This window comes from Pristis pectinata, chromosome 3 (genome assembly GCF_009764475.1).
Source record: "Pristis pectinata isolate sPriPec2 chromosome 3, sPriPec2.1.pri, whole genome shotgun sequence".
Classification (NCBI taxonomy): domain Eukaryota; kingdom Metazoa; phylum Chordata; class Chondrichthyes; order Rhinopristiformes; family Pristidae; genus Pristis; species Pristis pectinata.
Genome location: NC_067407.1, coordinates 62657002 through 62682584, shown reverse-complemented (window position 1 = coordinate 62682584; position 25583 = coordinate 62657002). Strand labels below are relative to the sequence as shown.

Here is a 25583-nt window from a genome sequence, read left to right as displayed (position 1 = left end):
GGTTTCCTCCCACACCCCAAAGATTCGTGGGTTGGTACATTAATTGGCCACTCTAAATTGTCTCGACTGTGTAGGTGAGAGGTGGAACCTGGGGAGGAGTTGATGAGAATGTGGGGAGAATAAAAAATGGGATCAATGTAGGAATAGTGTAAATAGGTGGTTGATGGATGGGGTGGGCATGGTGGGCTGAACAAACTGCTTCCATTGTATATGTTACCAAGTTATAACAACTAAAATGCTGGATGTTAATCGCCTGTAGTAACTGAGTAAAATAGCTATTACTGATTGATCTGTCAATGTAGTTTTATGCACCTGAACATAATTAACAAAAGACACTGGCAGTTAGTTTCCCACTCAGTTCCTGAATCAGGATATGGAACTCAATTAATAAATTCCAAGTATTCAAACATACCTTGCAGGACCATAACTGAGCACCATAAATACCAACAATGCCATGACACATGCAGCTCTTCTTCTTGGAGCAGTAACTTTTAATTGCTGATTCTGAAAGATGAAAAATGGTTATATTTACAAATATACAGCAAATAAAGTACCAAACTATCACCACTTTTGCTCTATCCTCTTCTCTTGCTCTATCCTCTTCTCTTGCTCTATCCTCCTTCCTCATGCAACAACCTTTATGAGCCTCTTTATTCTCAACATACCTGCTTCAAATTAGTTCATCCATCTCAGAGTCATAGAGCCATACAGCATAGAAACTGGCCCTTGGACTCTCCATGTCCATGCTGGCTATCTAATATCATCCCACATATCAGCACTTGATCCATAGTCTTCTATGCTTTGGCAAGTCCAATGCGGTCTAAATGCTTTGAGAGCACCCACTTCCAACCCCCACTCAGGCAGTGTATTCCATATTCCAACCACGCACTGGGTGAACAAGTTCTTTCTCAGATATCCTCTAAAAGGTTCTTAAATATTATGTCCTTTGGGAAAGGAAAGTCTGGTGCCCATACCAAGTTTAGCCCATGCATGAATCTGGTTCCTCATCAACATCCACTAAAATGGCCAAACAAACCACACATTGCACAAATCAATCGCCACCCTCTCAGGAAAAATTAGGCTGGGCAGTCTTGCCAGCAATATTCTTGATTGCTATCCCTGAATATTTATGGACCAGCAGCACATGAAGGGAATGTCTTTCATTCTTCCCTGCTTTTGGAAATACAAAATCTGTATTAGCAGCAACAGAGGGAAAGCATTATTCGGCTGAGGAAGGAGGGCAGTGACACTCATTGATTCAAAAAGACAATTACAAAGCATTGATAATTTCCCTTTTTCTCAAGTGAAATGCAACAATGTTCATTTCACATCACCCGAGAAATTCCTCTCATGGTCTGGGTGTAAGTTACACTTTTGTGTACATGATGATTCCAACAGATACTCATCAAATGATGTAATTCTCCATGCATTGCAGCTTTTGAAGCATTGCCAGAAAATCTAGATAACGCTCTTCTAGAGATGACTGTCATTGGACACTTTGGAACAGCCATGCTTTCACTGTACTACTCCAGACTAGAATGCTTCCTTTCCTTGCCTTCAATTCTTTGGGACTGTTTCCAATCATCCCCTCTCACCAACCACACAGAACCAACTACATCCACTCCCTCAACCAGCCCAGGTCCCAAATCTCCTATGGCTGCATCTACCAACTTCCCCAATCAAACCCCCCCAAATGTTGAACACTAATTCTATCATCTCAGAACAACCAACCACATCAAACACCAATTCCCTGACTTGTTTGACCCCCTAACCAATTCCCAGCAAATTCCCCCAACCACTGAGTCCCCAACTCTCCAAAAATATGCCTTCCCCCAACAAGTTGATGAGCTCAGGTAGAAATGCAAGAATTTCATGATGGAATTTCATTGCATGAAACATGCTTGAGTGTTTAAATTATTAAGTGTGTATGGTACAACCAGTTCCATCCCAAAAAAGGCAGCAATGGAACTTCTGCGGAAAATTTTAACCCAAATTCAACTGACTAGGAAGATATTTACTTTCTAACAATTAAAAATTCCAATATTCCACTGGTTGTTAACATCTAAGTTTCTACTTAACTGGAAAAGTAACCTAACAAGATATTTGAATAACAGCTTATGAGTATATATTCTAATTTTTCTGGAAATAAATCCAGATCAAGTTGATAGAACAGAGAGTAGTGACCAGATCAGCCATGATCTTAATGAATAGCAGAGCAGGTTCCAGGGTTCATTTGAGTTGCTTTGGCTCCCATTTCTTATATTCCTTTTTTTTAAAATCAAGTCCAGGATTTGCCCAAACAAAATTAACTATGACTCCTGTGGAAGGACGCTCATCAAATATCAAATGGGCTGCCCTTCACTGGAAGAATAGAGACCTATTTGCCCCTTCACCTATAAATATTTATGCCACAATGCATATTACACCAGATTGCTCCCTGATAATCTGGCAATGATTCTTGCCTGATCAAAAATAGCTCAAGTTCCACTTACCCCAGATGCTTATGGTGTCTTACTAATTGCAGAACAATTGCCACATTTGTGCATGTAAATGGAACCATTTTCCAAACTAACAGCATGCTAATTTTTTTTGTCAAATTGCAAATTAAAAGTACTTTCGAGAAACGTTGGCTTTTTTTGGGTAAAAAATTCCACGGCACATTTTAAGATTTTTGAATCCTGGTCTGTGATCTAAAGTCAGCTGTACAATAAATATTTTCTTCCTCAACATCTAGATTCAAGCCTGTTCTGGAAACTTACTGACCTCAGACATCAACTCCTGGAGCTGTTTTTGAAGAGATCCATTTTCGTTCTTAAGCTTTGCATTTTCAACTAGCGCAGATCTCAGCCTTTGCTCCAGGTTCAGTAGATATTCCTTCTTCTTTCTTCGGGAAAGACAGGCTGATTCACGATTCTTGATCATTCTTTCTTGTCGTCTTAGTGCATTTACCTATTTGATAGCAACATAAAATGGAGTACAATGATTGAAAACCAATTGTAAGTGAATTACCTTCAATTATCAGTTACCAATTTGCATTTTATTAACAACCACCAAGGAGGAAAAGGGTAGAAGGTGCATGGGAACACCACTACCTGCACTTTCTCCTTCAAGTTGCACACCATCCTGATTTAGAAATATATCCTCGCTGGGTCTAAATCCTGTAACTCCCTACCCAACAGCACTGTGGGGGAATGCCTTCACTACATCATTTTAAGCAGGCTGTTTACCACCACCTTCTGAAGGACATTTAGGAATGAGCAATAAATGCTGGCTTTGCCAGCAATGCCCAGGTGTCAAAAAGGTAAAAAGAAATTTCTAGCGTTTTACAAAGTACATGTACAGCAGCTTCATGAGTTGTAAATGGCATGATGACACCCAACTGAGGTTTTGGGGAAAAATAGTCTAAAGTAGTTTAGGATCAAAAAATATGGACTGGGGGAAATCAGTTATTCAACATCAGTTTTCGCATGTGAAACAAAACCCAGTGGAGAGAGACACAAGCTGTCTCAGCTCTCCATTAGACTTAATTTATTCAAAATGTTTATAAAACAGATATCATTGATTCTTACCTTTCTCATTAATTTACCCTTAAGCATCTTGTCTAATTCTCCGGCTGCATCACGTCTGGTAATTTTTATAACACTCCCACTAAACTAAATGTGAATGCAACTACGATATAGTTCATTAGTCATGGGCATTGCAAACCCTGGCTATCCACAGAAATATATCTCCATTTTACACCTCATACATGAAAGCATTCAAGCCGTGATCTTAACCAACAGGTCTACAACAGTCCCAATCTTAGTGCAGACTAGTACCAAGACTGCATCATTGCCTAAATATTTATCTCAATCTTCCTCTCCTCAATACTGTATCTCAGCTCCAACAAGCTTCCCACTTGAGTAGTGCAAATCTAGTGGATATAAGGGAAACCATTTAACCCAGGTTGCCTTCACACCTGAATTAAGCCATTAAGCAAATAACATTTATGTACATACACATTCAGAGGCTGAGTTTCAAGTTAACTTTTGCTCGTTCACTGAAGCATATGAGAGAATGAGCTTTCCATTCAACGTAAAAGAAAAACATGGGTCCTTTACATACTTGCCCTCACTGCACAACACAGCTTCTGACAATAAAGGTCCACGATAAGACTTTGGGAAATGTGGACTGCTTCCCATATCTCAGGAGCCACCTCTCAATAAAAGTGGACATCAATGATCATAATCACGATCAACTTCAGTGCGCCATCAGACTCTGGCTGACTAAGGAAAAGAGCATTTGAAGATCAAGACATCAAACATTGCAGAAAATTCATGGTCTACCAGCCAAATAGTGACCCCTGACTTTCTGCACATCATGGACTTCCTCCAGCAGGCACTTTAAAGCACATTCTGTGCAATATCCTCCAAATCCACTGACAGGATAAGCAAACCAACATCAGCATACCCTCCCAGGCTATCATTTCCGGCAATGAGGCCCCAGGTAGACTCAATTGGACCTGATGGGCAGGTCCCTCAGTTTTTGTGTACCCAACACCAGACTCCTGAAACAGACATTCTATTCCAAGCTCCATCAAAGTAAGAGGTTATTAGGCAGGGAAAGAAAATGCTTTAAAGATGTTTTCCTTGAAAGAGTGTTACATCGTCACCGACTCAAGGGAATCGCAAGCCCATGGCTGCTCTAAATAGATAAGGAGAATTTAGAAGACAATTGAGAACCTTGCATCCCTTTATCAGAGGCAGAAAGAAGCCCAGGGTAAACAACAGAAGGAATACACTGCCTCCCAGACTGGGCATCAAACCCAACCTGTGACAGGATGTGCAGGCAGCACACTGGTCTCATTAGCCACTCAGGAACTCACAGACCTGGCATGGAAGCTAGTCATCCTCCATCAAGGGATTGTCTCAGAAGAATCATATTTGCTTATGATATAGGAGGAGATGGTTTCGACCATCAAGTCTATACTGGCTCTCAGAGCAATCTCATTCCCCGACTTATTTCCCTGTTACCTATTTTCTCACACCTGCCCATTAACACCATCACCCCCCAACCCACTAAACTTAAAAGCATGCAACAGATCCAACAACCAGTATGTCTCTGGGATGCAGAAGGAAACTAGAGCACAGGGAGAGCATGCAAATTATGTACAGGTTAGAATCAAGCCTGGGCTGCTGGAGTTGTGAGGCAACAATGTTACCTGCTATGCCACTGTGCCACCCAGACACAGCGCCAAGAGTGAAAAGTGCCGATAACACAGGACTCTATCTCTATTTCTTGCTGCCTCGGTAAAGCAGCCAGCATAATCAAAGACCCCGGACATTCTCTCTTCTCCCCCCTCCCATCACCAGAAGATACAAATGCCTGAAAGCACGTACCACCAGGCTCAAGGACAGCTTCTATGCTGTTGTTATAAGACTATTGAACAGTTCCCTAGTACGATAAGACAGACTCTTGACCTCACACTCTACCTTGTTATGACTTTGCACCTTATTGTCTGCCTGCACTGCACTTTCTCTGTAAATGTAACACTTTATTATGCATTCTGTTATTGCTTTACCTTATACTATCTCAATGCACTGTAATGAATTGATCTGTATGAATGGTATGCAAGACTTTTTTCACTGTACCTCGGTGAGGGAGCTGAAGGTAAAGAAACCCTTAGGAGGCAGTGATCATAATATGATAGAATTCACCCAGCAGTTTGAGAGGGAGAAACTAAAATCAGATGCATCAGTTTTACAGTTGAGTACAAGGTAACTACAGAGGCATGAGAGAAGAGCTGGCCAAAGTCGATTGGAAAGGGACACTAGCAGGGATGACTGTACAGCAGCAATGGCAGGAGTTTCTGGCAGTAATTCGGAAGATGCAGGATCACTTCACCCCAAAGAAAAAGAAGCATTCCAAAGGGAGGATGAGGCAACCATGGAACAACAAGGGGAGTCAAAGACAGCATAAAAGCAAATGAGAGGGCATACAATATTGCAAAAATTAGTGGGGAGCTAGAGGATTGGGAAGCTTGTAAAAAACCAACAGAAGGCAATTAAAAAAGCAATAAGGGGAGAAAAGATGAAATATGAAGGTAAGCTAGCCAATAATATAAGAGGATACCAGAAGTTTTTTCAGACATATAAAGAGTAAAAGGGAGGCAAGATTGGACATTGGCCCACTGGAAAATGATGCTGGAGAGGTAGCAATGGGGAACAAAGAAATGGTGAATGAACTGAGTAAGTATTTTACGTCAGTCTTCACTGTGGAAGACACCAGCAAGGTGCCAGAAATACGAGAGAGTCAGGGGAGCAGAAGTGAATGTTGTCAGTAATACTAAGGAGGAGGTGCTTGGTAAACTGAAAGGTCTGAAGGTAGATAAGTCACCTGGACCGGATGGACTACACCCCAGGGTTCTGAAAGAGGTAGCTGAAGAGATTGAGGAGGCATTAGTAGTTACCTTTCAAGAATCACTAAATTCAGGAATGGTTCAAGAGGACTGGAAAATCGCAAACATCACTCCACTCTTTAAGAAGGGAGGGAAGCAAAAGACGGGAAATTATAGGCTAGTCAGCCTGACTTCAGATGTTAGAGTCCATGATTATGGATGAGATTTCGGGGTACTTGGAAGCACATGATAAAATAGGCCAAAGTTAGCATGGCTTCCTTAAGGGGAAATTTTGCCTAACAAATCTGTTGGAACTCTTTGAGGAAGTAACAAGCAGGATAGACAAAAGAGAGTCAGTGGATGTTGTTTACTTGGATTTTCAGAAAACCTTTGACAAGGTGCTGGCTGCACATGAAGCTGCTAAACAAGACAGGAGACCATGGTATTTCAGGAAAAGTACTAGCATGGATAGAAGATTGGCTGACTGGCAGAAGGCAAAGAGTGGGAATAAAGGGGGCCTTTTCTGATTGGCTGCCAGTGACTAGTGGTGTTCCACAGGGGTCGGTGTTGGGTCCGCTACTTTTCATGTTAAATGTTCATGACATTATGGAACTGAGGGATTTGTGGCCAAGTTTGCAGATGATATAAAGATAGGTGGAGGGGCAGGTAGTGTTGAGGAAGCAGGGAGTCTGCAGAAGGACTTGGACAGGTTAGGAAAATGGGCAAAGAAGTGGTAGATGGAATACAGCGTAGGGAAGTGTACCGTCATGCACTTTGGTACAAAGAATAAAGGCGTAGACTATTTTCTAAATGGGGAGCGAATTCAGAAATCGGAGGTGCAAAGGGAATTGGGAGTCCTGGTGCAGGATTCCCTAAAGGTTAATTTGCAGGTTGAGTTGGTAGTAAGGAAAGCAAATGCAACGTTAGTATTCATTTGAGAGGACTAGAATATAAAAGCAAGGATGTAATGCTGAGGCTCTGTAGGGCGTTGGTCACACCAAACATTTGATGTATTGTGAGCAGTTTTGGGCCCCATATCTAAGGATGGATGTGCTGGCATTGCAGAGGGTCCAGAGGGGGTTTACAAGAATGATCCCAAGAATGAAAGGGCTAATGTATGAGGAGTGCTTGATGGCTCTGTACTCGCTGGAGTTTAGAAGGATAAGGGGGATCTCATTGAAACCTACTGAATATTGAAAGGCCTGGATAGAGTGGATGTGGAGAGGATGTTTCCAGCAGAGGAAGAGTCCCAGAATAGAAGGACGTCCCTTTAGAACAGAGATGAGGAGGAATTTCTTTAGCAAGAGGGTGGTGAATTTGTGGAATTCATTGCCACAGACAGCTGTGGAGGCCAGGTCACTGAGTAAATTTAAAGCGGAGGTTGATAAGTTCTTGATTAGTAAGGGTATCGAAGGTTACGGGGAGAAGGCAGGAGAATGGGATTGAGAGGGAACAATAAATCAGCCATGATCAAATGGCAGAGCAGACTCGATGGGCCAAATGGCCTAATTCTGCTCCTGTCTTACGATACCTTGGAACACAGTACATACAATAATAAACTTAAACCTACAATAATACACTTGATGCTTCAGTCTCACCCATAATGGTTTTGAACAAGGAAACATTCCACCACTGATCCATAAAATACATGTCTTCCATTGGAGCTACCTGCAGAGTCACTGCACTGCTCCACAAAAAGGTTATCCATTAAAAGCACAGCCTTGCTTTGTTAAAATGGTGCACTCCATCCTGAATGAGCATCTAAAAGCCCAAAGAAGTATAAAAATGTGATATCTGGTACAATAGAATTTGACATGGGTTTCAGCCTGGGAGTGGTTTCACACAACTAAATCCTTGAGTTAACTCACTGTCCAACCCAATGGGGATAATATAATTCTATACAGCATTTCGTGTTCACTGAATCTATTGGTCCAACTGGCATTTTGCAAATCTATTTCTGAATGCATTAATGAAATATATTTCACTCAAATTTTCAAATTTATGATCCTATTAAGTTATCACTTCTGGGGCATAAAGGAATGCATTCAAAGATTTAACTTGGATGAAAGGCAGTTTGTACAATTTGATTTGCAAATCAGATATCAGTCAAACTCAAAAACAAAGCAAGCCTGCCTCCCCAAAGTATGCATGAGCTACATGCATCAGCTCAGGCCCTAATACCAGATTCAAGCTACATTTACATTTCACCAGCAGAGTTGGAGGAGCTCAGCTACAGATGATTCACATGATGTAAATTGCCTGTATAATCTCAAGGCTTCTTGGTCATTTTTGACTCAGTGTAGAATTATTTGTGCTTTTTCTTTTTCAGGAGTTTATTTATCTTCCCAGTTCACTGGTTGGCACAGATCAGGCAGTGCTTGCATTTCCATATTTGTCCTGAAGCTATCAAGAGTTGACCATGTAGTGTGTAATTTGACCCTCCAGCAAGGAAGGAGTAGGGAAGGCGAATTCTAACAGGTCCCTTTCCTGCCAATGCTTGGAGCATGGCCACATCATCACCAACACTCTGATTCATCAGAGGAACAAGTACCAGACCTCATGGCAACAAGCACTGGCACCTTATAGATTGCATTAACATCCAAGCAAGGGACCATAAAAATGCCCACAATAGGAAATGTTAGAAGTACTTATTAAGTTGGAGAAACAAGAGACTGCAGATGCTGGAATCTGGAGCAACAAACAATGTGCTGGAGGAACATGCACCACCTGTGGGAAGAAAGGAATTGTCACATTTCAGGTCAAAACCCTGCATCAGGACTGAGAGTGGAGAGGCGAGATGGCCAGTATAGAGAGGAGAAGGGAAGTGGTGAGAAAGGATTCCGTAGCGATTAGTGGACAGAGGAGGGGTGTAAGACGACAGGCAGGTGGTGCCAGGTAGGGGAGAGGAGGAGAGGTGGAGTTGGAAGACCGTGGCAGGTGAATGATAGATGGAGGCAGATAAAGGTAGAGAAGAAAAAGAAAAAAATAGACGGAGCAAGGTGAGGGGAGGGAGTGTGAAGGTAGGAGACGGCTGCTGGAGGGAGATAAGCGGGACCACAAAGCGCTACCAGTGGTGGATTCTCAGATAAGTAAAGGAGGTGAGAATGAGGACCATTACGAGAGAGGTGAAGGACAGTTGGAGCCAGCTGGGGCGGGGGGAGAAACCTGTGAACCTGTGTCTGAAGTGGGTGGATGGAGCCAGGAAGGGGAAAGGAACGAAGATGGGGGGGGAGTGAGGGGGGGGGGACTGGGGGGAGAGTGGGAAAGGGGACAAAAATGGGAGGACTGGAGGATCAGAAAGGGGGGGTGAAGGGGAGGGGTTGAGGGAAAAATAAGAAAAAATGTTTGGGGGAGGTTTGCCCAAAATTGGAAAACTCAATATTCATGCCATTGGGTTGTAGACTACCCAGGCAAAATAGATGTTGTTCCTCCAACTTTGTGTTGGGCTTCAACCTGACTGTAGAGAAGGCCAAGGATGGACAGGTCAGTGTGGGACTGGGAAGGGGAGTTGAAATGGTCTGTAACTGGGAATCCAGGATGGCCATTGCAGACTGAGCGTAGGTGTTCTGTGAAACTGTTGCCAAGTCTGCGCTTGGTGTCATTGATGGGAGCATCGGGAGCACCGAGTGCAGTAGACAAGGCAGGAGGAGATCCTTAGGTTTAGAATGAACAACCATTTATTTGCTATTACCGTATTAAATATCATTTGTCATAGTTGTCTCCATTCACAATCTTCTGATTTTAGACTTTTTTTTATAATCAACACATAATCAGTACTGCAAAACTTACACCTATTCATCATTGACTGGAAGCTTTTAATTTCTCTGTGCTCTTGTCCAGTAGCATTAATTCTCTCCTGAAAACACTGAAATAACCTTGATTTTGGAGTTTTAATTTCTGTGCAAAAATATCATGTAAAGTTTCATTCACACGTTATTTTTCTTGCAGAAAATCATGTCACCACCACTGTTGTTCCCTCCCACAGTATCATAGAATCACAGCTGGTGACCATTTGGCTCATCAATCCAAACGCAGGCAAATGGGATTAGTGTAAATGGGCATCTTGGTCAGCATGGACAAGTTAGGCCAAAGGACCTGTTTCCGTGCTGTATAACTCTATGAATCTATGAACACTTGTGCAACAACAGGCGCCATAGCAGGACTGAACACTTCATATTAGCTCTATTAACCAGGTCTCAAGACATCAGCATTTATGAAAATATCACCACTAGAACATCAACGTCAAAGTTCTCAAGGGCAGGCAGTGCCTCACAGACAACCTTCAACTCCCAATCAAAAGAAGCCACAAAGTATATGCAACTTAGAGCTTGTCCTGAAGTCCACCACAATTGGTTTTGAGAAGAAATTCTTGAGTTTCCTTGCAAAGAAGAACCAGTCCTGGTTTGATGATAATGACTGAGAAACTAATTAACTGCAAACATAAGCCATTTCTGGATTGGCAACTTCATTTCCCTCTGGAGAAAAAAAGTCATCTGGTATCTTTGAAGCTAGAAGTCCTGCAGAAGGTCCGTGACCTAAATAACAGATGATGAGTGGAGAAAGTGCAGGAGACTCAGCAACTCTATGGCAGTCACATCATGTGTGAGCTCATTGGCACTGTCATGTCCATACACAGCCTAAATATCCAAGGGTCCATCCAACTAAGAGCCAAAAAATGAGGTGAACATAAAGGATAGAAACAAAGACAATGGACTCTGGAAGGAACACTTCGAGGGCTTCCTCAACTGCAACTCTCTCCTTGATGTGAAGCACCCTTGATTCTGTCCGACAGCAGCTTGATCGACCCAGCCTTGCCAAGCTCCTGACCAACCAGAAATCAGAAAGGCCATATTCCAACTGACAAACAGGCCTCAAGAGCAGATGTTATCCCTGCTGAAGTTCTAAAATTGAGTTTCAGTCCGAAATCCATAATCACATCCAGGAAGAGGAGCAGAAACCAGGATATCTCAGAGATGCCATCATCATGACCACCTTCACAAAAGGAAACAAGTCTAAGTGTCGCATCTACAGAGGGGTCTCCCTACCATCTGACACAGGGGAAATCACGACCAAGGTCCTCCTCAACCACCTCCACTCAGTGGCTGAAGAGCTGCTCCCCAAATCTCAATGTGAATTCTGTTGCATCTGGAGACTCAATGGACATATGACACCTCCAAAAGAAATGATGGGAGCACATCAATCACTCTACATGGCCTATTTTGACCTCACAAGATCAAATCCTCAGACCTGATACAAAGTCCATGACCTGATGAGCAGCAGCAATCCCACCCCCCCCCCCCCCCCCACATATATGCTGCAGATATCTGACCTACCTACAGTCGCACCTCAATGCGCTGGAAAGACAGCCTCAATGCTGTCTGTGCAAAGTCCTCCAAATCCACTAGAAATATAAGCAAAGCAACATCAATGCCCTGTCCCAGGCCAACATCACTGGCACTGAGGTCCGAATTACACTCAGTCAGCTCTGTTGGTATGTCACCATGTATGCATTTCTGACATCAGACTCCTGAAACAGACAGACCATTCCGAGCTCTCTTACAGTTACCAGGCAGTCAGAAGAAAAGATTCAAGGATGTGCTCAAAGATGCAACCCATCTGGGTGAATCCCTGGCTCGTGACTGCTCAAAATGAAGATGGTGTGGAGAACCTCAAGGTCTTGTCTTGCAATTGCACAGACATGCAAAGTATTTAATTAAATATCATAATGCAAAAAAAGTCAACATTCTCACACTAAATTAATGAAAGGATGAATACTTTTTATAACTGTGAGAAATTGAATAGCACTGGTGTCCAGAGGAACCCAGTGTTCTTGTACATTAATCCTCAAAAGGTTCAGCATGCAACTAGGAAGACAAACAGGACATTGACGTTTTGTGTAAGACTATTGGAATACAAGAAGAGGTACCTTGCTCCAATTATAAAGAGCTCTAGTGAGACCACATCTGGAATACTGTGTACAGATCTGGTCTCCCTATCGAGGAAAAGAAATAATTAAAATAATACAAACAAGGTTCATTGAACTGATTCGTGGTATGGGGCATGGGCATGGGTTGTCCTTTGAACAGAGATTATTCAGACTCAGCCTATATTCCTGTTTGTAGAAGAATGAGAGGTGATTTTATTGAAACAGAGAACTCCTATGGAGCTTGATAGGGATGATTACTCCCTGGACTCTGGTGTCCAGACCCAAAATAATGGATCAGCCATCCAGGGTAGAGAAGGGTGGAGAAGGAATTCTCTCCCGAAGAGGGCTGCAGAGGTTCAGTCACCGACATTCAAAACAGAAATCAGTAGAACTTGAGATATTGTCATCAAGGAATATAGTATTAGTCCAGCAAAGTGGCACTGAGGTAAAAGGATACAGATCGTGGAGCAAGGCCTATTCCTGCAATCTGAATTACAGTAGTTACAACATCAATAATAGTAATAATGTGTGGACACTTTCTACTATCACCAATGCAACATTTCAGAAGCATCTGGATGAGCAAATTTACCTGTGATTTAATTTCTTAGTCTGTAAGATATGAAAAGAATCAATGAGTAAGCCCGCAAGTTGAGCTGATTTCAGGATGCAACTGGTGAAAAATAACTAGCCTGATTCTTTCCATCAGCAGCTTGTTTTCACATGCACCCTGGCAGATGCTAGTGGATTTTCCTCCATCTTAGACAGAAAACTGACTAAACAATCAGAAATCTCCTGCAGTTTTATAAAATCTATTCAATAGTGATAACTGTTTAGAAATTGGGCTCAGACTACAAACTACCATAAATGTCACCTAAGCAAAGTACAGCTGAAGCTATTTTGCTGCAGCTAATATTAACAAACACTGGAAGTGTAAAGAACACACAGATCGTGACTTCTGTCATCATGGATTGCTGATTTGATCCCAGTGATGACATTTTGCAACTCAACGGCCTGACTGATGTCTTCTCATACACTGACAAACATGCATTAAGCAACCAAGAAGGGTCCGCACTGTTGAAGGTAACAGGTTAATTACCAGTAGATTTTTTGTGGCTGTTCAAATTATTCTACAAGTTTTTGGAATTTTCCAAGATTGTTTTAAATTTCAAAAGTTTACACTGAATGGTGTTTCAGATGCTTGAGTGTTTTTTTTCCAAACCAATTTCAAAGCTTCTGCACAAATCAATTGCAGCCAATTACTGATAGGCTTTCTTTTTGGAACAGAGCTTGACTGAGAGAATAAGCGATCTACTGGAAGTAGTAAGGGAAGAAAGGCACTCAGTGGGTGATATCTGCCCACAGATTCATGCAGCAATTCTCCTTTCCAGATATTGGTAAGGAACAAAAAATTAGACAACTAAGCTTCAATAAGAAGCAAATTGTAAATGCACCAAAAATGAAAAGAATCCACTCCCTCAATGTTCAACTGATGTCTAGACGTAGGCAGTATATTGCATAGGTCAAAATGCAGCTGGTATGATGCCTTCATTCTGTGATGCTCTGCTGTGCCGGTTGTACTTCAGCAATAGTCAAAAATCTACAATCCAACAAAAGGGACAACAAGGACTCTCCACTGATGATTTGACTTCCATTATTACGCTTCCTGCATAATGAGAGTCACTCAACCAGAGACACTGCAACAGAATAAATCACTGACACACCTGAGTAATACTTTCACAACCTGGATCACACAGCAGAATCACTGCAACATTCAGCTAACTGGGTGTCAACATTTATGGTGGTTGCAATGTGCTGCACAAACTGCCAACACATGCAACGGTAATGCTGCCACCTAAGGACAAAAAGCTGCAGAACAAGGCAAGAAGAACAACAAATTGGAAAGAGAGTTGAATTGGAGGCAACAATCTAGATCGTCCCTTCTGCCTGTAAAATAGCAGTACCCATAATCCTATCTCCCAACCTTCCTTTATTTTTTGTTCTGGAACATGGTACTCGTGAACACAAGGTAAGAACAAAACCCAGCATAAAACAGACATTCCAACTAAAGTTTTACATAATCAAATCAAACCAACAGGAACTCCTGTGAATTACTTTGTGCCCATTTTCTTTTTGCCTCTTCCCGCCGCAATGTTGCTATGGACTGGTACCCCAGTGATCCAAGATTTAAGCTTCAACATCCATTCGTGGCGGCAACAACCTGGGCTGGCTGGCTGTTGAACAGCTGCAACAATACCAAAGATGTGGCTGGGGTGGGAGGCTGCATGCTAACTTGAGAGAAGACTTGAGACTCATGCTCTTGTGGCGTCAGTGCCACTCCTCTGGGGAATTGCCTGAGCAATCTAATAATTCTGAAGGACAAACCACTCTGGACACTGGCATCTGCAGCCATGATGGCAACACTAAACTGACCTTGCACGTTTTCACCTGAGCTTCCATTACAGCACTCAGACTTCAGATGAAAGATGCTCGAGTTGCAGTGGAAGCCAACAATCAACATATGGAGTTGTTCATCACTTCTATGCCAGTAAGGATGGGCTCCAAGCTGTGCATAAAGGCCTGTGCCAAGTTGGTGCTGTACTGTCCGATGCTCCTTTCTGGCAGGCTTACTACTGCATTCGGGTTTCATTTACATAGCCATCAGGCTACCCCATCAAAGTGCTTCTCTGAGTCTGTGATAGGACTTGTGTATACCTCCATCCACCAGTGTGCTAGTACCTCTTCTAGTTTTGCTCACCACCTTGCTGTAGGTCACTTGAGCCCAGTGTCTTACCACATGCTGACCCATTACCCAGCCTTTTAACCCATTATTTAATGTACATGTAATATTAGCAGCTGAGGTTGTGGATGCAAAATTTAATCTTTTCTTTTATCAGTTTCTTGTTGATTGCCCTCCACTGCATAAGTGGCTGAAAAGACAAAGGCACAAGAATGTGGTGAGGGAAAGCAACGTAATTAAGACATGCATGTGCATATTATCTGCTGCTTGCAAGTTAAAAGAAACGTGAGACAAGGATACAAATTGCAACAAACATTAGGAGATCATTATCTTCAATAGTTTCAATTCTACCAAGCCTGTGGCCTCAGCAATGGCACTTAGGATAATGCCAAGATGATCAATTTTATGGGAGTTAGAACATGTAGGTGTGCAAGTCCTCCTCCAATTCGCTTCTGCTGCTACTGAATGTGCAAGCCTTGTCCAACAGATGGATGTGTGTCAGCGACTGTTGTGCACTCTGGCCGTTGTTTCAGGTAGGTAAAAATCTATCAATTTGCTTTGAAGGTACTCATCCACTGTAAATCTACACTCCTCTTCGTAAGAGAATACCAAAGAGTCACCACCCTCTTAAGTGAAGAAATTACTTTTCCTCTCACTTCAATGGCTGACCCCTTATTTTGTGCCTGTGACCTCAGGTCAAGACACCTCAGTGAGGGGAAACATCAGCTCTGCATCTTCCTCAAGAAATTTAGTGTGTTTCAATGAGATCACCTCTTCGACCTATTTATAATATTCCAGGTCTGGCCTTACCAGCGATCTATATAATTGCAGCAAGACAACTCAGCTTTTATTTTAATCAAACCAATATCCACTTTATGAAGTGTACCATTTGCCTTTCTAATTGCTTGTTGATCCTGTGTGCTCAACCTTCCAGTGGTTTGTGTGTAGGTTCACCCAAGTCACTATCAACACCTTTCATTCTCTCAACAGTTAAAAAATATTTCACCTTTCTATCTATTCCACCAAAGTGGGTGACCTCACACTTTTCCCACATTGCAACATGTTGGAAATATATCAATTTTGGGATCATTGGGGAATTTTGGGGCACGCCAGCAGCTCTACTTCATTAGGAGTTTGAGGAGATTTGGTATGTCACCAAAAATTCCTGCAAATTTCTACACATGTATGGTGGAGAGCATTCTGACTGGTTGCATTACAGCCTGGTATGGAGGCTCCAATGTGCAGGATTGAAAGAGGCTGCAGTGGGTTGTAGACTCAGCCAGCTCCATCACAAGCACAACCCTTCCGCCCATTGAGGACATCTTTAAGAAATGGTGCCTCAAGAAGGCGGCATCCATCGCTAAGGACCCTCACCATCCGGGACATGCCCTCTTTGCGTTACTACCATTGGGGTGGAGGTACAGAAGCCTGAAGACCCACACTCAATATTTTAGGAAAAGCTTCTTCCCCTCCGCCATCAGACTTCTGAGCAGTCCATGAACACTATCTTGTTACTCCTCTTTTGCAACAGAACGTAGAACACTATAGCACAGTACAGGCCCTTTGGCCCACAACATTGTGTCGATATTTTATCCTGCTCTACGGTCTATCTAATCCTTCCATCCCACATAGCCCCTATTTTTCTATCATTCATGTGTCTATCTAAGAGTCCCTTAAATGTCCCTAATGTATCTGCCCCCATAACCTCTGCTGGTAGTGCGTTCCACGCACCCACCACTCTGTGTAAAAAAAAAACTTACCTCTGACATCCCCCTTATACCTTCCTCCAATCACCTTAAAATTATGTCCCCTCGTGTTAGCCACTGTCGCCCTGGGAAAAAGTCCACTCGATCTATGCCTCTTATTATCTTGTACACCTCCATCAAGTCACCCCTCATCCTCCTTCTCTCCAAAGAGAAAAGCCCTAGCTCGCTCAACCTATCCTCATAAGACATGCTCTCCATTCCAGGCAACATCCTGGTAAATCCCTTCTGCACCCTCTCTAAAGCTTCCAAATCCTTACTATAATGAGGTGACCAGAACTGAACACAATACTCCAAGTGTGGTCTGACAAGAGTCCTTCAGAGCTGCAACATCACTCACGGCTGTTGAACTCAATACCCCGACTAATGAAGGCCAACACTCCATACGCCTTCTTAACAACTCTATCAACCTGCATGGCAACCTTGAGGGATCTATAGACATGGACCCCAAGATCCCTCTGTTCCTCCACACTGCCAGAAGTCCTGCCATTAACCTTATATTCTGCCTTCGAATTTGATATCCCTAAGTATATCACTTCACACTTATCCGGGTTGAACTCCATCTGCCACTTCTCAGCCCAGCTCTGCATTCCATCAATATCCTGTTGTAATCTACGGCAACCACTATCCACAACACCACCAACCTTGATATCATCAGCAAACTTACCCTTCCACATCCTCATCCAAGTCATTGATAAAAATCACAAAGACCAGGGACCCCAGAATAGATCCCTGTGGAACAGCACTGGTTACCGAACTCCAGGCAGAATACGCTCCATCTATATCCATCCTCTGTCTTCTATGGGTGAGCCAATTCTGAATCCACACAGCCAGGTTTCCCTGGATCCCATGCCTCCTGACTTTCTGAATAAGACTTCCATGAGGAAACTTATCAAACGCCTTACTAAAATCCATGTACACCACATCCACTGCTCTACCTTCATCAATGTGCTTTGTCACATCCTCAAAGAATTCAATCAGGCTCGTGAGGCACGACCTGCCCCTCACAAAGCCATGCTGACCATCCCTAATCAGCCTATGCTTCTCTAAATGCCCATAAATCCTGCCTCTAGGAACCTTCTCCAGTAATTTGCCCACCACTGAAGTAAGACTCACTGGTCTGTAATTCCCAGGGTTATCCTTACTCCCTTTCTTAAACAAAGGAAAAACATTTGCCACTCTCCAATCATCTGGCACTACTCCTGTGGCCAGTGAGGACGCAATGATCGTCGCCAAAGGTGCAGCAATCTCTTCCCTAGCTTCCCGTTATGACCTTGGATATATCCTGTCCAGCCCCGGTGACTTATCTATCCTAACGTTTTTCAATAGATCCAGCACATCCTCTTTACTCACATTGACATGCTCTAGCATATCAGTCTGTCATATGCCATCCTCACAAACGTCTAGGTCTCTCTCGCTGGTAAATACTGAAGCAAAGTATTCATTAAGGACCTCCCCTACCTCTTCCGACTCCAGGCACATGTTTCCTCTTTTATCCCTGATCAGTCCTACCACCACTCTAGTCATCCTCTTATTCTTCACATACGTGTAGAACGCCTTGGGGTTTTCCTTTATCCTACTCGCCAAGGACTTCTCAAGCCCCCTTCTAGCTCTCCTAAGTCCATTCTTAAGCTCCTTCCTGGCTACCTTGTAACTCTCCAGAGCCCTGTCTGATCCATGCTTTCTAAACCTTAGGCAAGCTTCTTTCTTCCTCTTGACAAGATATTCTACATCTCGTGTCAACCACGGTTCCTTCACTCTGCCATCCTTACCCTGCCTCAATGGGACAAACTTATCCAGAGCCCCATGGGAGTGTTCCTTAAACAACCGCCACTATTCCGCTGTGCACTTCCCCAAGAACATCTGTTCCCAATTTACGTTTCCAAGTTCCCGCCTAATAGTGTCATAATTTCCCCCCCCCCCACAGTTAAATACTTTCCCGTATCGTCTGCTACTATCCTTCTCCAAGATTATGGTAAAGGTCAAGGAGTTATGGTCACTATCTCCAAAATGCTCTCCCACTGAGAGGTCTGAAACCTGATCAGGCTCACTGCCTAGGACCAGGTCCAGTATGGCCTCTCCACTAGTCGGCCTGTCCACATACTGTGTCAGGAATCCTTCCTGTACATACTGAACAAACTCCGTCCCATCTAATCCCTTTACACTAAGAAAGTGCCAATTAATATTAGGGAAGTTGAAATCACCCATGACAACAACCATGTTACTCTTACACCTCTCCAAAATCTGCCTCCTGATCTGCTCCTCAGCATCTCTGCTGCTATTGGGGGGGGGTCTGTAGAATACTCCCAATAGAGTGATCGCTCCCTTCCTGTTTCTGACTTCCACCCACACTGACTCAGTGGATGATTCCTCCAGGAAATCCTCCCTTCCTCCAGCTGTGACACTGTTCCTGATCAGCAAAGCCACTCCCCCACCTCTTTTACCTCCACCCCTGTCTCTTTAGAAACCCCAGAATATCCAACAGCCATTCCTGCCCTTGCGACAGCCAAGTCTCTGTAATGGCCACCATGTCATAGTTCCACGTACTTACCCACGCTCTAAGTTCATCAACCTTGTCCCTGATACTTCTCTCATTAAAAATTACTATAATTTACAAAAATAACTATTATGTTTTGCACTGTACTAGTGCCACAAAACAACAAATTTCACAACATTTGTCGATGATAATAAACCTGATTCCGACTTATTGCTCGTACAAGAAGCCAATTAATAGAAGGGTTATCCCTGGTGGCTGAAAGATTATGTGCTGCATGCATTACATCAAAAGGGCATAGGTTAATCACGTATTGAGAAGCTGTAACCATTTTTCACTTCATGTTTCACTGAAGGCCTTGGCCCTTCAGAGTCATTGTACTTTCAGAATCAAGTTCAATGACTCTGAATCTCAAATTTACCAACTGCAGGTTGGCAATATTCACTCCCAAAACTTTGAAAGAAAATGAATTCAGTTTCTAAACAAGCATTACCTTGCTCAAGCACTGAATAATAAGTAAGTTAAAATAGAAAATAAGAAAATTTAAACCAAAAAACTGGAGATATTCATCTGATCATCAGCATCTAAAAACATCATTGTTCAATATTTTAGATGAAGTACCTTTGCAATTTTAGTTTTAACACATAGGTTTCCCTCTCTGCAAATCTATAAGCTCCTTTTAGTGATAGGAATTATCCAACAACTTGTATTTATAGACTACCTGCACTGCAGCAAGATGTCTCAAGGTGGCTCCTAAGAATAGTAGCATCACAATTTGACACAAAAGCTCCAAGGAGATATTAGGGGAAATGTTTAAAAGTGTTATAACACAGGTAGGTTGAAAGAAGAAAAGAGAACTACTGAATCTCTGTATTTTATGAAAAGAATTCCAGAACTCACTGCCTTGGTAGTTCAAGGCAAGATATCTCATGGTAAAAGGGCAGAATTTAAGCAGCACATATGTCTCAGAGGGGTAAAGGGATGGACTAGACGTGGAGATAGAGGCAAGGCCAAGGAGGGATCTGAAAATATTAATAAGAATGTTCAACTATGAGCTCATGCAGATCAGCAAACACAGGGGTAACGGGAGAACAGTTCGATCTGAGAGAGGACATAGGTTGCAGATTTTGGAGAACATCCTTTACGGTAGGGCAGCAAAGGAGATCGGCCAGAAGTCTATTGTAACAGTTAAACCTGAAAGCATCAAATTCTTGGACAAGACTTTCACCAGGACTTGAGCAGAAGCAAGCACATTGTCTAGTGAGATTGTACAAACTGACAGTCATTGTCATGGTATGGAATGTGTAGCCCGGATCTCGTGTTGGGGATCACGAAGATGGTGAACTCACTGATTCAGTATCAGACAGCAACAAGAAAAAGGCAATGCCTGTGGCAATGGACCAGTTTTTGATGCAGCCTAATCCAATAAGAATGTCATCATTTTGGTAAAACAAATGTTGAAAAGGTCATTCCAGGCCCACTCTATTGTGACATTAACAATTGGAAATAAGCAGAAAATGACTGATGCAGAAGCTTCACATATGTACAAGTGTTGCCTGATAATGAAATAATGAAGGTCAGAATTGCAACTGATAAATGCTACTCAAGTCAAATAATACATGACAGGCTTCAGTCAATTAGCTTTCAGCATACATGATCTACAGCTCCCATCAGCACACAATGATTCTCAGCTCCAATCACACAGTGATTGTCAGCTCCCACTGGTACTTTATTTTAAACAAGGATATTGATGGAATGTCCATTTTTATTACACATTCAATTTTACCCTCATGGAAGCAAACATCGCTCTTGAACTTCTGTGTTGTCACTGATGGATTTATACCCATCTATTTGAAAGGGAGTTCAAGGATTTAGACCATTCACTCTGGACAGAGCAAGATTTGGAGGGGAAATATGCCAATGGTGACATTCCATGTGCCAGCTGGCTTTTTCTTCCAGATGAGAGAAATCACAAGTCACAACTTACAGAAGTACTTCAAAAGCATTTGGTGAGTTACTGAAATGCATTTTGTCGATAATATACACCGCACCACAAATTGCACTGAATGTTAACGGTGGTGGATGGTGCCAATCAAGTGGGTTGCTTTGTCTCAATGACATTGCACTTCTTGCATGTGGTGGAAGTGTCAAATACTAGAGGGCATAGGTTTAAGTTTAAAGGAGATTTGCAAGGCATTTTTTTTTCATAAGGAGTGGTAGGTGCCTGGAACATGCTATCAAGGAAGGTGATGAAAAGATATGAAAGTAACATTAAAGAGGCATTTAGACAGGTACGTGAGCTTCCAGGGGACGTAGACCACATGCAGGCAGATGGGATTCGTTTAAATTGGCATCATGTTTGGTACAGACAGCATGGGCTGAAGGGCCTGTTCCTGCGCTGTACTGTTCCATGTTCTATATTCTGAGCTTCCCGTTCTAGGAAATGGTAAGATAGATGCCTCCCACCATGCTTGCAGTCCACCCTCAATTTGCTGCTGTCTGGATCACTGTTTGCAAAGGTCATCTACCAACTGATAGGCCAGTATCTACTATTGCATGCACAGTTTAGCCTCCCCACTTAGGCCATTAGATTGATGGAGGGGGGTCGATCAGAAGACAGGCAAATGAACCACAAAGCCAGTTTGCCTGTCCTCTAGTAGAAAAATCCAGAAATGACAGCAGTTACTGGAGCAACTGCTGACAAGCCATTGAAGGAATTTACCCCCAACGCCTCAAGGGTCTCCTTTATACAACTCCCTGTTCAAAATTATTCCAATCCAGATATTCCCGTTTTCAAAGTCAGAAGTGATAAGGTGAAAGTCTCTGTTCAAACCTCTATCCTTTTGTTCTTTAAAGTATATCCCCTTGTTGACATTATCTGGACATTATATGAGGTAGACTCATCTCTACCAATCACCGTCAGATTAACAGACTGCACATGCTGGAATCTGGAGCAAAAAACGAGTTGCTGGAGGAACTCAGCGGGTCAGGCAGCATCTGTAGAGGGAAATGGACAGTCAGTGTTTCAGGTCATTACTAAAGGTTCAGGAACTAAACTGAGTCCAGATGAAGGGTCTTGACCTGAAACGTTGACTGTTCATTTCCCTCCATAGATGCTGCCTTCCTTTCAGGCTACATTTATAATTTTAGACACCATCCCAGATCTTTGTACCTCTGGCATTGAACAATGTTAATTGAAATGCAGCAGCACAACTCCAAAGCAATCATGTTAACTGCCTTGCCAATTCCACAGCTGATGGCACTGTCCTTGTTCCCTCCTTACAGGATGCCACAGGTCGAGACACATACAGCAGTACGTGCAAAACATGCATTTTAATTTTCAAATGGGCAGTTTCATTTGTCTCATTCAAGTATGATTTATGTGACACCACTTACAGAAATATCCATTGACTATGGATATTGAGCAGGTAACAGTAGATCAAGCATTTTATAATTCCAGTAATTAATACAGTTTGATCAAGAGTGAAGACCAAATCTAAGCTGCTCAGTGATCTGATTCACCCCACTGCTTAGAAGACATATCAGACAGTAAATAGTTTTCAAACAGAAATTCATTAAGCTTCTGAATTTACTCATCTTGGGTTGCAAACACTTCTTCATCTACCAACAGCAAATTACTAGTGCAGGAAATTAAGAGATTAAGAAATGTAAGACTTTATTGGAAGTGAAATTTCTCTCATTTTCAATATCATTATAATGAATTCACCGATATATTTTCCCCTTGCATGAACAATTTCACTCAACAGCAACCTCTCTCTGCCTTTTACATGTTGAGAATTAACAACATTCATTGGCAATGTTTGCTTTCAATTTCAAACTGTATTTTGGCTTCTGACTGCAGCATTTTTATTGGCAGTTCAAGTTACTCCTATCTTCATATGAATAAAATTATGGGTTTGAAACAGACTAAACTGTTTCTGCCAAACTGTGAGAGATTTAGTTAAGATCAAAGCAATATCCATTGGCAACACAACCAATCGACGAAAGTAACAACCCAACAGTTCAATTTCCCCATTACAAATTGCCAACTCCTATTCAGCACAGGTATAATCGGCCAGAATGTGCTGCACAATTGTAAAAAAATATGCAGTAATCTGTCAATGACCAATGGCAGAGATGACAAAAAATTCTGACAGAGATTGCCACTAAAGTATACTCAAGGAAGATGACCAACATCTTCAGTAATCTGGGCCAGGATTTTCACATTACCATAAATGTACAATAAAGGTTTGACTTACCTTCCTCAATTCAATGATGTTACATCATATACCTTGCATTTATAGGGCAGATACATATCATTTAGCTAAACTAGTCAACACCAGCTTCCAAGTTTCATATGAAACTCCTCTCAGAGCTTCTTAAATGCAATCAGCACATCCTTTTCCCTCCTGTGATCCTCTCGCTTTAAATTCCTTAGCTACTTCATATATTTTCCACTCAATGAGGAAGCTTCTCCAAAATGTATTATTTAATCTATTTACTGCCTGGCCATCAGAACACTAACAATGTACATATAAAGATAAATGATGTGCACTGTGCAAGATGCCAAGATCAATCAAATTAATGTACAACAAAGGAAACTTGGCTTCCCAAAGACTGAAGCAAAAAGACAATTGTAAAGCAAACCCATGTGCATTTCAGACAAGATTTTCCAAAAGTGAACTCAACATTTTAAAGGATGCAAAATTTAAATGTGCGTTACTGAAATTCAAAAATGTTGATTTCAATTCAACTATGATGAATAGTGAATGGAGCTTCATTATGATCTTTATCGTATTCACTAGAAGCCTGTAGGCCTGGGATCAATGCAACTGGGAACACCACTCAGAGACTGAAACAAACTTGTATCTTCATTCCAACCTGTTTTTGACAATGTGCATGTGACATGCATCTGATTAAAGGCTGGAAAACAACAGTTCTGGATTTGTATCTCTGTTGGAGTTATTGCTCAGATCTGTATCCTGGCTCCTTTCAGCTAGAAGTGGATATATTAATTTTATACAGTGGAATGCAGATTTCATAAGACATTAACAAGTTTATAAGAATGACACAAGATGCCCTTCACTAATGAAACTTCCAAAGTATGGTTGAAGGTTATTTTCATACCTCTCAATATTGCTGGCCACTACATGAACTGCCAAATTCTATGGTGTTGTCACAGTACATGGATGAATAGAAATAGTAGCTTTGTGTGCTAATATAAATAGAGTACACCCTTTATGGAAATAGAAACAGAGAAGTGCAAAGGCTACTTCTGATCATCCATTTGATTTCAAAAATATATTTTTCATCTTCAGTCTTCAGAAAAATTAGTTAATTGACCACAGAAATTTTCCAATGGAAGGTGCAAAAACAGTCTCAAGGAAATTAAATTACCAGAGGAATAATCATGTTTAAGTCTAACACCAGCACATGTAAATCTGTCAACCACATCTATTTAGTTCATAGTTCAAAGGATTACTGGCCTGGATTTTGCCAAGTGGGGCCCACCACTCACACTTATCAGTGAACTGCACAATTTTCCCAAAAACATCTCATGCAGCTGTCAAACCTTGATTCAAATGAGGCTTGCAGGCCTTGAATGTCAGAGTCAAGTCACAAAGGTGAGTGAAAATAAGCCCTCATTCCCAACCTCTCCCCAACAAAACTGCTGAGAAAATATTTAGTGGATGCCAAACCCATCTGTCAAAGCTGTCATGGTTTTCTTCTAATGTTTTCAAATTCAGAATCATACAAAAACTTACAAAAATAAAGAAATAGTTAAGTTATCGTTTTTTGTTAAGATCACCTGACAGCATTTGAAGTACTTGACCAGCACAAATGATATCGAATGTGTTAATTACCTTTTCTTGCATTCCTTGCTCGCATCTCTAAGATCTCTTACCAAATGAATTGTATTGTGAATCCTGCTCCTGGAAAAACACATTTCCCAGTGTAAACAATGGGTAATTCCTGCAAGATTTTACACCAGAATACAAGAAAGTGCCAACTGCCAGCAAAACTCAGCAAACTATAAACCACAGAACAAGAAATTGAGAGGGGTGGGAACACCCAAGAAACAGTCATCAGCAACAGAGACCAACTCTATTACAATAACCTCACACAAAGTATTGGTCAGGCATGACCAGTCTTTACCACCTCACATTGGTTCACAATTCATCAAAGTGCCAAATTCTAAATCTTCATCCTCATTCATAACTTAACCAAGGTCTTACCTACCTTATCTCTGCAATCATGTCCAACATCGCATCTTAATCCACCTCTTC

The 25583-nt window shown here is 42.0% G+C and overlaps 1 protein-coding gene across 2 annotated transcripts in view; it reads right to left on the bottom strand.

Moving 5' to 3' along the window:
• Positions 1-25583, bottom strand: part of atf6 (activating transcription factor 6) — a 248852-nt gene that overhangs the window by 170550 nt on the left and 52719 nt on the right. For both annotated transcript variants that reach the window (XM_052012103.1, XM_052012104.1), the window contains exons 8-9: positions 2764-2949; positions 413-504 (exon numbers count right to left, since the gene is read on the bottom strand). In XM_052012103.1, the coding sequence (XP_051868063.1) occupies positions 413-504; positions 2764-2949 (278 nt within the window). The remainder of the gene's footprint in view (positions 1-412; positions 505-2763; positions 2950-25583) is intronic.